At 52.3% G+C, this 17,408-nt stretch overlaps 1 protein-coding gene across 1 annotated transcript in view; it reads right to left on the bottom strand.

Moving 5' to 3' along the window:
* LRRC20 (leucine rich repeat containing 20) overlaps positions 1–17,408 on the bottom strand; it is a 64,342-nt gene that overhangs the window by 10,748 nt on the left and 36,186 nt on the right. Inside the window, exon 4 of the mRNA XM_082424615.1 lies at positions 9,602–9,769. Coding sequence (XP_082280741.1) covers positions 9,602–9,769 — 168 coding nt within the window. The remainder of the gene's footprint in view (positions 1–9,601; positions 9,770–17,408) is intronic.

Below are 17,408 nucleotides of genomic sequence, written 5' to 3'. Positions count from 1 at the left end.
CTCAGGCCAACTCCTGTCCACCTACACTAGGATTCTTTGGAATAAACTTGAACTTTGGGAACTGGCCCACTGTTTTGCTGTCTGCATGTTCTCAGTTGCCTCTGGCTCACTGATAAAGTTCCTTCTGAAAATGCCAGGTGAGCGGGCTGTGCTACAGGGAAATCACAAGTGGGAGGTTTGTGGGCACTGTGGCAGCAGAGCCACCGTGCCCAGGGTCCAGGGGACAGTAGGGGCCGTGGGAAAGAGGAACCCTGAGCAAAGAGGCAAGTCCACAGAGCTCACCTCTGCCACCCTCCCAGCCAACCATCAGCTCTCACGGCTGGGCTGACTGCTCTTCTCATCCTGATGTAGCTACACACGTACACACACGCAACAGACACTGAGAGAAGGATGAAAGAGGCTACAGCTTCTTCAGGGATGGAATGTGCTTGTTGATGGAAGGTTCTGGTTTAGCTCCATGGTTCTATCTTGCCTGCACATTGGAATCATCCGGGGAGCTTTAAAAAATCATCAAGCCCCAAACCCGCCATCAGAGATTCTGACTTAATTGGCATGGGGTATGGCCTGGACACAGGTGTTTTTAAAATCTCCCGGATGATCTGAATGCACAGCTAGTTTGAGTACCACTGGTCTTCCCAGTGAGGCTTAATGAGAGAATCTGGTGAAAACACTCATATAGCATTTCCATCCTAGGATGTTGCCCACCTGCTTCACTGTGTGGGGCAGAGCTGTCAAGAGCTAGGCTGATTGCCTGCATTCGTGGCATAGGGAATCCTGCCTCATCACCTTACACTGTTCTCTCCACCCCAAGGAAGTTTCCCTCCAACCAAAGTTACGTGCTCCAGCCATAACTTTCCTGTGGCTTTCAATCTCCGTCCAGCTATATGCAAAAATTGTCTCTCCTTATGCAAAGCACTGTCCTCAGTAGCTGGGGTTCTGGAGCAAGACTGCCTGGGTTGGAACCCTGGTTTTGTCCAGGCAGCATGACCTTGGCCAAGTTACTTAACTTCCCTGAGCCTCAGTTTCCTCACCTGCGGAGAATAATAGTGCCTGCCTCATAAGGTTGTCGTGAGCGTTAAATAAGAGCACACTTGACAATGGTTAGAGAAGATCCAGATATGAAATAAATGGCCACTAAGTATCAGCTAGTGTAACTGACCATGACATGAGCCCCGTGAGAACAGGGAGCGGGCTTTGTCCATCTCCATCTCCAGCACAGCGCCTAGCGCACAGCAAGCTGCTCAATCAAAAAACGACAACTGTCGAATGAACATTTCCCAAATGCCTAAATCCGTGTTCGTGACCCTGCGAGCCTCTTACTTCCTGAATAAGGTCCTTGCAAGGCTGAGCTTTTAGAGTCAGAGCATCTGGGCTGCTCTCCAGCACTCTGGACAGAGATAGGGACAGACAGTCCCTTAGACTGGCTTGTCTAAGGGAGCAAGAAAGTATTTTGTTTTAAGCAAATGTCAAAGAAATTTCTTGCTGTTCACCTGTGTGCTACCAGCAGAGTGCTACCAGCACCCTGGAGAACTGGAGGTTCTGTGGGTAATCAAGGTTTTACCACTCAGTGGCTGGCACAGAGAATGTCATTTGGACAGAGACCAAGCGTGTGAAATGTCTTCTGCCCAGAGACCCGGCTTGCTACTTCCCTTCTGGCAGACGCATGTGGGCAGGAGCTGCAACAGGAGCTTCCCTCCCCTCCATGTCTGGGGACCATGTCTAATTTGCACTAATTGCTGTTGAAGACTGTTTGCTCACTCCTAACCTCTCCCTCAAGTGGCTCCACAGCCAGCAAGCGCTCCTACACTGTGTCTAGTGATGGCTTCACGATCAATGCCTGTACCGACTGCTCACTACCCGTGGGTACGGGGCAGCACTCTGCTGGTGCTGGACAAGGGTGTTCTGGGCAGATGGCATGAGTCCGCTGTGCCAAGCAGGCAGCTGCCACCTTAGAGGGTGAATCACCTTCCCCTGGGCACTGTGATGCTCAGCGCTTGGAGGGCAGGGAAAGGCTCAGACTGTCGCCAGCTGGCTGTGCTCGGGACGGGGTGGGGGTGGTGGTGGAGGTAATTCAAACCCAATGTCCAGGGATCCATCCATTTCCCCCCAGATGGGCTTGGAGCCCAAGATGGGCAGGAAGAATGTGTCAGGGGTTTGACATTGTCTTCCCAGACCTTCTCTGCTTTGACCTGTCTTAGGGGCTAACAGCCTTCTCTGGCAGGCAGGGAGCTACAGGAATTGTGCTTGCCAATCAGCCCCTTGTAAATACCAGCTAAAAGGCCGCTCACAGGGAGAGCTCCTTTCTCTGCAACCGCAGGGCTCCTGCCAGGGCTGAGCGAGGCCAATGTAAGAAAACTCTGCCCTTGTGACCTGGCCAGTAGCTTACCGGTGCTACCAGATGTGTGGCACCCAACCTGCTGCCCCAGGCGCCATCCACACCCTCCTCTCCCGTCACATGAAGACATGGCAGGCTCCAGAACACCAAAGACACGTGGGCCCAGGCGTGCCAAAGACCTGGGTTCAAATCCTGCCTCCACCAGGCCCCTGTGCCGTCTGCTTAATCTCTCTGAGCCTCTCTCTTAGCCGTCAAGTGGAGGTAACGCCCCCTATCCAGAAGAGAGGCCTGAGCAGATTAAATGAGACGATTACAGAGGAGCAGTGTCAAGCAGCCATAGCTGTTAGGTTTTGAAGTCTGTGTGATTTTATCTTTTCAGATCAAATAGAGCATTATTTCTACTTCTGCTTTCCTAGGGTTTCCTCTGTTTTAAAAACTATTTTCTGGGCTCCAGTGAAAGAACTCTCCTCCTGTTCCCCGCCCAGAGGCACAGAGGGGGCGTGATGCAGAACAACAGGACCAGGTCCCGCTCACTCCCGCTCCCCGGGAAGCCCTCCCCAGCCCAGCTTCCTCGTGTACCACTCACTCAGCACTTGGTACTCAGTGCTTGTGGCTCATGCCCCCAGCCACAGGAGAGTTCCAAGAGCAAAGACAGTCTGCAGAACCTCTCACTAAGGGGCAGCTTGGTAGAGCCCCAAAGTGAAATAAAGCCACATCTCTCTGCCCCTGTGATGCTGATCGATTTAGTCTGTGAAACAGGGTGGAACAGTGATGTCAATGTCAGGGAAGGGCGATCCTGAGGTCCTAGTGGGCATTTGTGCCCCAGGCTAAGGGAGGTTATCCTGGAGAATCTCTTCTATTGATGGAGACCAGAGTGAAGCTGCGGCTCCCTGGAGGGATCTGCCCCTCTCCCGCCTGCCCAGAGAAGGGAGAAGTTGCTGTGATACAGGGCCTGGGCCCCCAGTGATACACTGGGCTGTGGCAGGGGTGCAGGTGCCCCCTTGGGCCAGGTGTGCTCCCTCTAAGTCTCCACAGTGCCCCCAAACCATCCTTGTAGCCCAGGGGACAAGGGTCCTGTACTTTGTGGAAACCTTGGGTACCCTGAGGAATTTGTGAGGCTTAAGGAGCAGTTGTGCTTGGGAGGACGGTGCGGCCATTAGCACAGTCAGCTGCCCGGAGGTGGCACCTGGTGCTTTAGGAAAAGGCCCTGCGCTTCTCAGGCCCTGCTGTGCATAGAAAGCACTTGGGGGTCTTGCTCAGGTATAGGTTCTGATTTTCAGGAGGTTGGAGGTGGAGCCTGAGGTTCTGAATTTCTAACAGGTTCCCAGGTGATGCCCGCACTATTGCTGGTCTGTGGATGACACTTCGAGAAGCCAGAGCCTCGACAGGGGTTCTCGAACTTCAGCATGCGTCCGCATCACCTGGGGGGGAACTTATTAAAACTAACTGCTAGGGAATTCCCTGGTGGCCCAGTGGTTAGGACTCGGCGCTTTCACTGCCGTGGCCCGGGTTCAGTCCCTGGTCCGGAACTGAGATCCCATAAGCCAAGTGGCACAGCCGAAAAAAAAAAACCAAAAAAACAGATGCTCAAATTGCTGTCTGCCCCCACTTCCCCAGTTTCTGATTGAGGAGGTCTGGGGAGGGGCCTAAGAATATGTATTTCTAACAAGTTCTCAGATGATGCTGCTGGTCCTGGGACCCCCCCACTCTGAGAACTATTGGCCTTGACAGTAAGAAGTGAAACTGTGTGAACACAGAATTAAGTAAATGCAGCCCAAAGCATCCCTACGTGATACAGGTACAGATGTCCCCCGCTATCTGAAAGTAGAGCATTCGTATAAAAGCTTTCGTAAGCAGAAATGGCATAAAGTGAAGAAGCAATTACCTTAGGATACATCTTATTAACGGACACACAAAATAAACTGAGATAAAGCACATGGCGGCTTGATGCTGAGATGTGGTTCTGGGGAAGGAGCTTGGCAGGGCCACTCTCTCTGCTCGGGGCACAAACTTCCTCTGTTAACACTCGCTGCAATATAAACGCTGAATGCGATTTGCGCTTTTCCTATTTTTTCATAAAAGTGAAAATCCTCTTCGGATTTCCTTGATTAGCGAAAACAGGTACCAGTGCAGGTCTTTCGTAAAAGTGAAGTGGTGTAAAGCAAACTTTCGAAAAGCAGGGGATACCTGTACTTTTCCTTTTAAGAGTGCTATTGCTCTATTTGTTAAATTCTTAACAAGCTTTTGTTTCCCTATGATCTCTCGCTCTTTCTTGGAACAGTGGTTGCACGGGGTAAAAAACCCAGCGAATTGAGGGTGACGGAAAGTTAAATTCTAGCTTAACCAAAACAGTCTCCTGCTTAAGCAAAATGAAGTCTCCGAAATATCAGTACTCAGTCTCCCCTTCACCCCACGTGTTCCAGGAACGTGTTGAACTGCTCTGCAGCATCGAGTAATTGTTAAGGTCTTAGGAGTGAACGCTGCTCCCGCACCCACCTTCAAGGCCTGTGTGATGGCTGCTGGGGTAAAGAACTGTCTCCCTGGTTTTAACAGGATGGGTGACCCATCTTCTGCCCACGTCACCACTCACAGACTAAATGCTTCTACCTCCTGCAAAGCCTTTCCAGGGCTCTCTGGGAAACCCCACCTCTCAAGGACATGTGGACAGCCACCCTCTGCCTGGGAGCCTTCCCCTGGCTCCTCAGCACTTCTGACCATGTCTTACCTTGTAGCTTACTCTCCGCTCCCACTCAGACTTTCCCTACAGCCTGTAAGCAGCTTAAGGTCAGGGCCTGCATCTCATTCATCTCTGTCGCCCCTATTTCTGCAGAGACTCTCTCTCCCCAAGCAGTCTTGTTTATACACACTCAGAAGCTTCCGTATACCAGAGGCTCCTTCTGGTTTGGAAAATATAAGGACCATCCCATATCCCAGAAACTTGTAAGTTACTGTTGTCAGAATAAATACTCTAAGCTACAAACCCTTTTCTCCCTCTCGGAAGTGCCTGGCAGGTTTGTCCCCAGGGACCCAGGAAGCCTCCCATCTGGATGGGGGCCCTTGCTATGTGTGTGCCAGGGCCCAGCTTGGCGGGGGGGCGGGGGGTGGTGGAGGAGAGGCCTGTGACCTGCACCACTTCCTGTTCATCTGTACCAGGCCCAGACCTACAGACTCAGGGGGTTAGGACAAAGGCAGAGAAAATGGTTAAGACATGAGGCAGGACTTCTGGACTGAGAGCTTGGCCGTGCAGGGTGGCTGAGGTGGGATGGGGTGGAGATAAAGAGTCAGATGGCATTGAACCTGTCATCTACCTGGCTCCACACTCGGGTGAGAGGAGAGCTCATCCCCTTAGCCTAGGCATCACTGCCCATCCTCACGACACCCTCACCATCCAGTCACCCTGAGGATGCAGTGGTGGCGACCACGATGGACAGAGACGCGGGTGGAGATGAGAGGAGGGAAGAGTGCAGCGTAGTTGAGGGGTGAGAGGTGAAGGACAGGGAGCTGGCTGGCTGAGCACAGACCCCAAGTCTCTGTGGGACAACTCATGGGAGCGGCTTTCAATATTTTTTCATCATGACTCACTGTAAGAAATTCATTTTAGGAATTCCCTGGAGGTCCAGTGGTTAGGACTCCGCGCTTTCACTGCCGAGGGTGTGGGTTTGATCCCTGATCAGGGAACTAAGATCCCGCAAGCTGCGTGGCGAGGCCAAAAAAAAAAAAGAAAAAAAAAAAAAAATTTTACAGCATGACCCAGTACCTATATCTGTGCGGGTACATAGCAAAACTAAAATAAAAAGTCACAAAGCAGTATGTACCATGCTACAGGTGATGTACTCCAGCACACGCTGGTTTCACAGCTTATTAGTGGGTCATAGCTGGCAACTCGAAACAACCTGCCCTATTATGTGTCAGTCATTTCGGAGGGCCTTGGAGCCTTTGGAATTCCCGCTCTGTACTGTGCTCCCGACCAACTGCGCGCCCGCTGTATGCAGACGCCACGCTCATGCTGGGTGGGGGTGGGGAGCATATGGCTCCAGGGGTGAGAGCACAGGGAGGCCACATCACACACACGGGCCGGAGGACTGTCCGTACACGGCGGCAGCCACGAGGCCGCCACGTGCTAACCCAGATCCTCGACCTGGGGGCATTCAGCTACTGGTGAGCACCAAGGACGGGCACCCTCCCCACCCTGCCCACCGGCGGTTGGACCAGAAAACAGAGGGCAGTGTCCCTGCCTCTCCCAGCCTGCATACCCTGATAAGGTCCTGTGCCTTCTCCCCTCCATGGACCGGAGCCCTCTCTCCTCTCCCTGCATCGTGGTCCAGAGAGTGGAGGAAGACTGGGCAGCGGCACTGTTCAGAAACAAGATGCTGCTGCCGCCCTCGGCAACTTCCAGGCCTTCCTGAGGCCAGGCTGGAGGCATCTTTTGAGCAGGTCCCTTCAGAGGCTCCTTCGGATGCACCTGGGGGCTTGCTTCAGAGCTGCTTGTTCTCTACTTACTGAACTAAAGCTTTAAGGCAACTCATGCATCTCCAATTTATTTCTTTAAAAAACGATTTTTAAAAAATTTTCCAATCCTCTCTGAGGGCTCTAAAGGGGAAAAATAAGCCACTCTTAAGGCATCCTAAGCTCCAACTACAATTATCCCGATGAGCTCCTGCAGGAGATCGGCTACAACTGGTGAAGAGTGCAAAGCTATTTCCATAATGAAGGACTTTTCAGCCCTCACCTTCTTCACTGTGACTACGGCTCCCTTCCCTCCAATTGGGCTGCGAAGGCTGTGGCCCGGCCTTCCACTGGTTTGGGAGTTAGAAAGCCATCCAAGTAACTAGGATGGATGGGAGACAGGTAGAAAATAAAAGTGAGGACCCTCCTGCAAGGGAACCATAGCTGCCGCCGTGTGCCCCTCTTTCCACCTGGCTGGGGGAGAGCACCCAGGCGTCCCGCAATGGAGCAGGCCCTGGGGTCAGCCAAGCACCTCGGGGAGCCGCTGGACACTTGGGGAAAACTAGAAGGCAGGGGCAGTCCCCGACATCTCCATGTCCCCCAGGCCTGGCCCAGGCTGGGCAGCAGGGGGCTCTGTCACAGACTGAACTGACTGAGACACAGCCCAGTGGCTGATGTCTCTTTTACCTGGCCAGGTGTGCAACAGACACTTGACCATGAAGGCTGGGGGAATGTCTTAGTGCCTCAGTCTTTACATCTATCAAATGGGATGATCACCCTGTTGCCTTGGGCCTGCACACGAGCACTCTTGGTAAGCTGTAAGATGCTTCCACGTGTAGAGTTATTACTGTCACTCTGCAGAAAGGTAGAGATACGCGTACAAAAGAAGAAGTCAAAACAGCCGATCTCTGCTCTGGGAGCTGTTGCTGCTAAGGAGTGTTGTCAGCCTTGTGGGAGGGGAAAGATGAGGGAATCTGTGCCACCCTGTACTTCCCACTTTGGGGAGAGTCACCTCTTGTACTGCAGCCAGCATAGACCACTCACCCAGTTCCCCGGCTGGGGGTGCGGGGAAGCCACCTTCCGGGGTGGGGGGTTGGGGAGGGGGGGAGAACCTCCATTTGAAAGCTGAGAAGAGCTGAAGCTCAGAGAAGGGTATGTGAGTCTTTCAGAGCTGCAGTTAGGAAGTGGGGAAGCCAATGGCCAATACTTGTCCTGACCTGCCTGCCTGCAGCTACCCACTCAGCTCTGGTCTTGGTATCAGCCTGAAGTAGCCCCTGCTTGGTTACTGCCCCATTTAGATAAGCAGCAGAAGGAGGTGGAGGCATCAGGAATGGCCTCAAAGAACAAGAGGCGGAGGAGGAAGGGCCCAGCAAGGAGAGCCTGGCTGCGAATGAAGAGCTCAGGGCGAGACCCCGGGTGGTCAGGACAGCACAGGAGGAAGAACTGTGCAGTGAAAAGGCACTTCTGGGCACGCTCCTTCCGCTTAAAGACAGAACAAGGGCCCAAGTGACCAGGCGGGCCAACGCAGGGGCCAGCCACTCAGTGATCCTGGTCTTGGGAGGCAAGACTGACCCAGAGCCCACCCCCAGGGCCTTCCCAGAGGCCAGGCAAGGGAACCCCACTCCAGGCACAGGGCTGAGTTTTAGAATCATGTAGTCTTATCCTGGCACTTCTGTGGTCTCACTGTGCCACCCGATGCTCTCTCATAACCTCCCTGAGCCTCAGTTTACTCATCTCTAAAAGGATGGACCCAGAAGTTCAGAGCTTAGCTGGTCCCACCTCCCACTCAGCCAGGGCCAGGGCCCTGCAGGCAACAGCCCCGATAGAAGGGACGCTCGCCAGCGCACAAGGCAGGCTGCTTGCTCTTCATCGAGCAGCTCCAAACCACTAGAGACCTCTTCCTTTTAATCAAATGGCATAATGGCTGTGAAAGAGCTTACGAAAATAAAAGCATAATTGAAGGGGGTTATTATTAACCATCAACATTAGAGGCAACGTGAGAGAGGACGAAATGGGGCTGGAGATGGGCTTCCGGAGCCCCCCAAGGCAGCTACAGAAGGAGCCGAGGAGGAGGAGCGCAAAAGGACCCTGTGAGTGCCGGGCTCTCTCTGGGGAGGTCAGACAGCAGCTGCAGAGGTGCTCAGGTCCTGATGAGACCGACAGGCGTGTAACTGCTACAAAAGGAAGAAAGGAACCCCTCCTCCACCTCAGAGGAACCCAGCTCGCTGGGATCTGCTGCTTGCAGGAGGCACGTCTCCAACCCAGATGGGAAGACCCTCTGGTTCCCTGGGGGGAGCATATCTGTACTGGAAGGCACAGAGACACTGTTCTGAACACCTTTGCCTAGTGGCTCCTGCTTAATAATGGCAAAGAGCTCACTGTGACGCCAGGGAGGGAGAGTCGGTGACTCTGCCAGGAGTCAATGCATAGAGGGTCCCAGCTGAAGGGTCGCAGAGGCAGCTGAGGCCGGCAGATGGCGACGCGAGAGGGAGAGCCTGTGGCACAAGGTGGCCCAGCCAGTTCAGGGCTTGCTGTGGGGAAAGCCAAGACCTCCTACCTGCCAGGTGAAAGCAAGTGTCTTGACCTGGCCCCCGGCAGGTGGCAGGGCCTCGTAATGGTTACCCTCCTAGGCTCAGTGCCCTGTACTTGGGAATCTCAGACCAGAAAGCACAACCTTGCACTCTTGTCTATGAAACTCTGAGTCCAGAGGCCCACACCTTGTGCCCTGTGAGGCCCTGTGAACCTCACTCAGGAAAGGGAGCTCAGGGGAGGCTCTGCAGATAAGGGAGGTGAGGGGCCTGGTGGGGTGGGTCCACTCACCCACGATCTCGTTCTCCTCCAGATTGATGGTCTCCAGCGCAGGCAGGGTGGTGAGCTGCTCAGGGAAGTCGTGGAACTGGTTCCGGGACAGGTCGATGGCCTTGAGGTGCCGTAGGGTGCTGACCTCGTTGGGGAGGTCCTGCAGGAAGTTCCCTTCCAGGTGGAGCTCTGCCAGGTGGGGAGGAAGAGTAAGGAGAGGGGGAAGGGGAGCAACCCAGAGACCACAGTGACTGCTGGCCTCCTGGGCCAGGAAGGCGGCAAGGAAGGAAGCCCCCCAAGGGGCGAACTCCATATTAATGCAACAGGAGGGGTAACCCCTACCACTGCCACCCATCATTCCAGCTGGGCTCCCTGCTGTTGGCTTTCGAATGGAAGGCTCTGCCCAGCAGAGGTCTCTCACCCCTGCTCAGGGTGGCACATCTGGGGTCATTCCTAAGGCTGGTTTAGGGACCATCACATCCTTGAACTGAGGCATCCAGAATGACCAGAGAGGCTTTCCTTACTGCAGCTCAATCAGGCTTGCCTCTCGATTTTGTTCCCCCAAACACATCCTTAGGACAGAAGCGGTCCCTCTGACCTGGACCACTCTGGCAGCCTCCTCCCTGGCTTCCTGCCTCCAGCCCCTCTCCAATCAACGCTGCACAGTGGGACCTATTTAACCTCATGAGCGCAGCCCTGAGCTCACAAATCTTCAGTGGCTCCCCAAGGCCTCCTCCCTAGGCAATCAAGGCCCTTTGTGATCAGGCCCCTGCAGCTCTCTGCTCCTGCAGGTCCAGCACTCACACCTGGGTCTGTGCCCTGGCTGCCCTGGAACGTCCTCTGGGATGATCTCAAGCAAAGAGACACATCACAGGAGAAGTCACACAACATCATCTTGCTGGACTCCTGCATGGTTCTGCACCCCATAAAGAAGTAGTAACAAGAGCTCTCTTTTTCTTTTTGGGGGGGCCTACTCTGAGTCCCACGCACTGCCAGGAGCTGATGCTAAGTGTCTCATCTGATCCTCAGAACAGCTCTGCGAGATTTGTCTTATTCTGCTCCATTTGACAGAACCAGAAATGGTGGCTCAGAGAGGTTAAGCAATTTGCCCAAGATCACACCACCAGGTGGCAGGGAAGCCAGGATTGGGATGACCTGGATGACTCGATGCTGGTCACAAAACATGGGACAAAGGGGCTGGTGACAGAGGCAACAGGAGAGGCAGGTGTGAATATTTAACGAGTGATGCTATGTCCCAGGCAATGTATTAGTCGTTCATGAAATCTCATATAATCCTCCCAACAAATTTCTCTCCCAATTTATGGATGAGAGCACTGAGGCTCACAGAGGTCAAGTAACCTGCCCCAGGGCACACGCACTTAGCAGTTCCCCATGTTCCCTGAGATTCACAGATAAGGGAGGGAAGTGGGGAATGGAATGACAGTCCCATTTCCTCAGCAAAGTGGGGCTGGGGAGGGGTCCATCCAGACACCAACATCAGGGCAGGGCTGGGTGGAACCTTCAGGAAGCAGAGTCTCTGGGGGAGGCCGAAAACACTTCCATGTGAAGCCCAGTCTGCACATCTTGCTGGGGAGATGTGCCTGGAATCAGCCGGGGGGCATCTCCACAGTTGGGAAACTGAAAAGCTTTTCATCTAACTGCTATCATTTTAATGAAAGCTCAGTGTGGCCTCCCAGGTTTCTTTCCCTGCTGTTCAATAGCTTTTCTATATGTCTCTGTCTTGCTGCATTCATGACTCAAAGGCTCTGCAAATCTCCTGCCCTTGTGTGAGGCTACAACGAACATTATCCCGAGGCTTTTGTATGATCACATCCACTCCTCTCAGGGTTGAGGGAGAAGCAGGAGGGCAGGGACCCTTTCTGCCCAGGCTCAGAGCCTGACGGACCCATGGGAGACTTAATCTTCCAAGCTTTACAAACCAGCGTCAACTCACTACCTTCTGACACCCCAGGTGTCAGAAAGCCAAGACTGCTCCCTCGCCCAGTGAGGTTAATTAAAAGTCCAAGCCAAACAAGGCATTCCTGCTCCAGAAGTATTTGCTCAAGAACCACTCTGAACAGCGGACTCTTCTTCCGGAGCTCTTTTGCCCCTCATGACTTTCCGGCTTGATTCCATCTGGTTGGACCCCATTCTGGAAAAGGGCAACTTTCACTCCTATCACATTACAGACTATTTGCTCACTAGGTGGTCCATCCCAAAAGTACAACGGATCCTCCTGACAAGCTCTGTCTGGATTCCTCAGGTCAGGAGGAGCAGGCAGGGTCTGGACACGACTACACGGGGGACCTGCTACAGAATGACAGAGAGAGCAAACCCTCTTGAGCACTCACCACACGCTAGTACCCTCTTTTCAGTGTTTAACCATGTTTTACCTCAACTTAATCCTTACGATGACCCACTGAGGTTGCGTAGAATGGATCCCGTTTTACAGATCAGGACATTAGAAATGGCAGAGCCAGGTTCTGACCTCAGGCCAGTGTGGCTCCCGGGTCCGCAATTTTATCCATGCCACTTACTGATTCTCCACACCCTGACACACACAAGGCTGCTCAGCTAGCTACCATGGACAATGTTTGCAGCTGGTTTGTCTTGGAGAAGCTTCAGAAAGATGCGCTGCTTAAAATTAGATGCTCTTGCCGAAATGTGTTATCACCAAGGGAGATTTTTGTTTTCACTGATTTAATATTTTCCCCACTCTGTGCATAGCCCTCCTGGGCCTTGTTTGTGCTGAGTTATCTTCTTGAGAAAATTCAGGTCCAGTCCTCCGTCACCACTGAAGGCAGCAGGTCGCCTAGCCCTCAGGCACGTGAACAGTGCCAATAACCATAACAGAAACCCAAAGCTATCCCAACTGTAAACACAAGATTTTGTTTTTTGAAGCCACTGAGATTTGAAATTATTTGTTCCTAATGTAAAACTGGCCTATCCTGACTGATGCAGTTTGTTTCACTTTAAATGCATTTTCTACTTATAAAAGCAATGCATGCTCATTGTAAAAAACAGAGACATCACAAAAATATGGAACACAGGAAAATGAAAATCCTGCGTGTTTTCCCCCCCAGAACCATTGTTGTTTGGTATTCATTCTTCTATATTTTTCTATGTACATGCTTATGGATGGATGGATGGACGGATATTGTTTTTAAAAAACAAATGGAATCATAGACTATATACTCTTTTGAGAACTGCTTTTTTACTCAGTAAAGCTGAGGCAGCTTTCCAAGTCATTGCTTTGTGTATCCTTCTCTGGAGATCACTACTCTCAAGATTGAGACTTGCGGATACAAAATCATGCCCCTGCCCAGCATCTCGTTTCCCAGGGAAGGCTGCTCTCGGAAGTCCAGCCCTTCTTCAGCAGCAGGCTCTAAGGAGATGCTCAGCTGCAAGGAGGAGGAGCTGAATCTGCCTGAAAGGCGGCCTCTTCCCCAGCTCAGAAGCACTTCTGAGAAGCAAAAGGCGCAGAGGGAGTCATGGCTGGGCAGGCAGGGCTTGCACCCTTGGTGTTCAGCTCCTTGACTGCATTAGGGTAATCAGAGGGGCTGTGTTGAAACTGGGAAGGAAGGGAGAGCTTTCCATTACTGAGCTTCAAAGGGAGCCCAGATCTGCTCTGGAAAGGCAGTGTCAACTGATACCCAGCCGCGCTGGGTCTGGGGCTTAGACCAAAGACGAATAATAATGGCTAACATCTAATGAGCGGCACTGTGCTCCAGGTGCTTGTTCTCTGGAGTTTACACGCAATCATCATTTTAATTTTACTATAACCCATTACCTCCAACTTACAGAGAGATGAAATAACTTGCCTAAGGTCACACAAACCCCAACCTCTCCCCCAGTTAATCTGACCTTCCTCTCCCAACCTCCAAACCAGGATGTGAACCCCAGCCAGCCTCCCCAAGAGAAGTGGGCCATTCCGGCCACCTGCTTTTTCCAGTTTTGCACCTCTAATCCCTGCAGCACCTGTCCTCAGGGTAGATACTCAGCAAATCCCTGCTTATTTAGTGGTGAATGAATGATGGGGGAAAAACCAGGACGACCTGGTTCTGATCTAACTAACTCATCATGTGTCCTTGGGCCCATCCTCTCCCTGGACAGCCTCCATGAGAAGGTCCTCCCTGCCCATTTACAGCAGGGCTGTGAGAATGAGTTGAGAGTGTCGTGAAAAGCAGGACGTGCTGCACGATACAGATATGTATTAAGCACCCACTACACGCTCAGCCCTGTGCTTGAACACGAAAAGGATAATCTTTGAAAAGTAAAAGCACTGTTTCTGTTAGAGGGGTACAAGATCTATGAGACTTAATTACTGGATTATGGAGCTTTTTGTGGAAAAAAAACCTGAAAGCTATCATTAAAGGCAGGAATCAAAAGATAAAATAAGAGAAGGTAGATGCCGCTGGGACATATGGCTTGGAGGAAAGTCAATCAGACTTTCACAGTTATGCCCAGGGTCTCACTGCCCTCTTGTCGCAGGGCAGAGGGGGGTGTGTGTGGCTGTATTAGGGGAGCTCCAGATGTTTCTTCCTGCCCTCTTACACCAAGGTTCAGAGTCAAACAACCTAGGCTCCCAGGATGGACAGGGTCTCTGGGAGAAGACCTTACTCCATCCCACTCCCAGGACTGTCCCCAGCCTGACAGCAGCCAGGCATGACATCCCCTTATTTATTATCCCTTCTGAACTGTGGTTTCTGGAGTCTGCTAAATGGATCTCTCCTTCCCCAAGTTCCCCTTATTACTTCCTCATCATCCTTATCTTGGACAATTGTCAGGGCTGACTCAGAGGCCTCAGACTGACCCCAGCGGAGAGACAAGGCCAGCTGATTACATTAAGGGACAGATGAGGCTGGCCTGCAGTAATTACGCAGACTGGTAGCAAAGGAATGTGCCAACTCCAAAAATACCTGCCCACTGAGGGTCAATCAGCACCTTGGCTGCGACACTGCATCAATGAGCAATTACTTTCCCATCTGCAAGGGCCCTCCTGCAGGGCAGAGTCAGTGGGTCACGTGGAACAATAATTGTCCTTCAAGTGGCCCATACTCAGCACTGCAGGCTCTTCACACAGAGACAGTTGCTGCCCACGGGGAACAGAGGGGAAAGAAGTGAAGTTTCCGAAAGCCACATCCACTCCTTGGGTGGACAGAGGGAAGGGGTGAGAAAACTCTTCTAAGCGAGGAGTCTGGGACAGACTAAAATGAAGTGCTAGCCATTCTGCCCCCATGAAAAGGATAAGTGGCTCTCACTCTACCAACGTGAACCAGTTCCTAAAATATATTGCTAAGTAAAAGGGGCAAGTTGCAAAAGTGTGCGTACACTTCACTCCCATTAGTAGTTTGTAAAGGAGCTCTGGATCTGGACCCCCAGTCCTGACCCTATTCTCTCTCACTGTGTGGCCTCAGGCAAGTCACTTAAGCTCTCTGTGCTGCAGTTTCCTCATGTAAAACAAAGATAATAAGAGGACTGACCTCACAGAGTCACCAGACTTTGAGTAAATGTGCCCTCACATTATAAAGTGGTTGTCTGCTCCTACACCTGCCTCCCTGAGAGACTGTGGGCTCCTCAAGGACCAGGTCTAGGTCTTGGTTTCCTTATCCTTCCCAGACGTCGGTGCTATGAGGATTAGATGAGATGATGTGTGTAAAACCCTCAGTGTGGAGCTGGCGGGGGGCTAAGTGCCCAGCGAATTTGGGCTTTCCTGTTATTACCTGTTCATGCTCACGCCGGGCCTAAACAGACGCTCAGGATGAACTAATGAATTGAGTTGAAAGGCAGGCTGTGAGAGACTGAATATACACACAGACGATGGCCAGACCAAGTATAAAAATAGAACTGGGACTCATAACCTGAAGCGTCCTGCCCAAGAAAACAAACCATTAGTAAAGCAGCCAGCCCAGGAAGCTAGTCTTCTGTAAGTAAGGCTTGTAGGAAGTCAGACTACTATCTCCATCAAAAATCCTGGAAGCCAAAGAATACCCCCTGTAACAGTTGGCCCCAAATGGCTGGGACTTGATTACTAACTGACAGTTTCCCTAAATTTTTGTCCCAACATCCCACTCAGGACCAACCAGAGACAGCCAGATGCGCATCCTAACCAATCCCATAGGACGCCCTGCTGCTGGCTGGCCCGCCCGCCTCCAGCTTCCCCAGGCCAATAGCCTGCCATCAGGCCCACCTGAAGCCTTCTCCCTTTCATCCACTATGAAGTTTCCCATTCCTCTGCCTGCCTTTGAGTCTCTGCCAAATGCAAGTGACAGTGGCTGACTCCCTGGCTAGAGCAAACTCTGAATGAACAGCCTCTGCTGGTTCTCATTTGGGTGGTCTTTGTCTATTTCTGCAGGTGTGTCTTACACACCTCTGGCCTGGCAGGCCCAGGACACACTCAATAGGAAGAGCTGAACGACTTGCATCTGGAGGAAGTGGGGAGATGGGAACACAGGAGGAGAGGGGCCAGAGGAGCCACAGCCAGACCTCAGGATCCACTCTCTGCAGAACCGATGTGCCCTTTAGACAGATTCCATTTTTCCCGCCATAAGACGGGTGAAGGATATCAAGGGGATGTAATCATTTAAAGACCACCCAACTCTGAGGCGGCTGTGACCCCAGCAGCAGAAAGTCCCCAGGGTACCCACAGGAGACAACTTGGCAGGCAGGGAGCAAGCAGGTGGCTCTCTCCCCAGCACCAAGGCAGCCCACCCGCTCTGTCAAGAATCCAGAAGACGACGCTAGCAGGCAGTGCGGAGCCCAGCACAGCCTATTCAAGTCTCCTCTTCCCACATAAAAGGAGAGGGGTTTTTTACTTGAAAGAGAAACCACAACAAAGGCTGGGGTCCAGAGCCAGGTGGGTCTCTCAGCTCCAGCCCCTCCCTGCCTGGTCACCAACCTCGTCCACGGCTGCCTCTGTGAAATCCAATTACTGGGCACATGGCAGCCTTGCCTTTGTAATCGGAGGCGGCGTCGGGGGAGCCAGGAGCCACCAGAGCACAGGAGGGGGTTCAAACGGCATTCTTCAACAGAATTCTGACGGAAGGGTATCATGATGCATCACGAATCCAGGGGCCCTAAGTGTGTTTCTCCAACACTCGCTGCTGTGTCCTCGGAGACGGCTTACTTACTTATCCCACAAGGCACTGCCATGTCAAGTCCTCTCCAGGCCCTTGAGCTCATGCAGGTGGCCTGGAAAGGTAGCCCTGGCTGCAGGGTGGGTGACCTGGGTGTACGGCTCTGACAGCCTGGACAAGTGCCTTCTCGCCCTGACCTTCCTTCTCCACCCGTGAGGTGAGATGGCAGTGACAGCTCTAATATTTTATGGGAGATTCTCCCAACTGGTGGCCCACAGGCTAAGTCTAGCTTGCAAAATGTGTTCTATTGGCTTCCAGATTAAAATAAAAATTAAGTAAAAATGGATAAAATTCACATAAATATCCACCTTTCCAGCTTCAATTGAATAAAACTACCAGAACAAACCCGTGGCACGTCTGGCAGAAGCTGAGTAGGGCACGTACCAGGGGCCACAGTCCCCACCACTCCCTCTTGTCCCATGCCCAATCTGAGTCACTCATTACCTACATGCTAATCTCTTAGGCGTTGGTGTTTATAACCCCTGAACTATGGTCTCAATCTTGACTGCCGGCACTTTAGAACGACTGATATTGATGTTAACAGATGCCTAGGCCCAGGCCCACACCCAGACATTCTGATTCAACTGGTCTTGGGGTAGAGCCAAGGCAATGCTGTTTGTAGAAAAACTCCTCAGTTAATTCTAATTTCAGCCAGGCCGAGAGCTGCTGGTCCAAGGGCCCCGGCAGCTGGG

Source organism: Balaenoptera physalus, assembly GCF_965194825.1.
Source record: "Balaenoptera physalus genome assembly, chromosome: 14".
Classification (NCBI taxonomy): Eukaryota; Metazoa; Chordata; class Mammalia; order Artiodactyla; family Balaenopteridae; genus Balaenoptera; species Balaenoptera physalus.
Note: the sequence above shows the minus strand (reverse complement) of the source record. Positions and strands in the feature narration are given on the sequence as shown.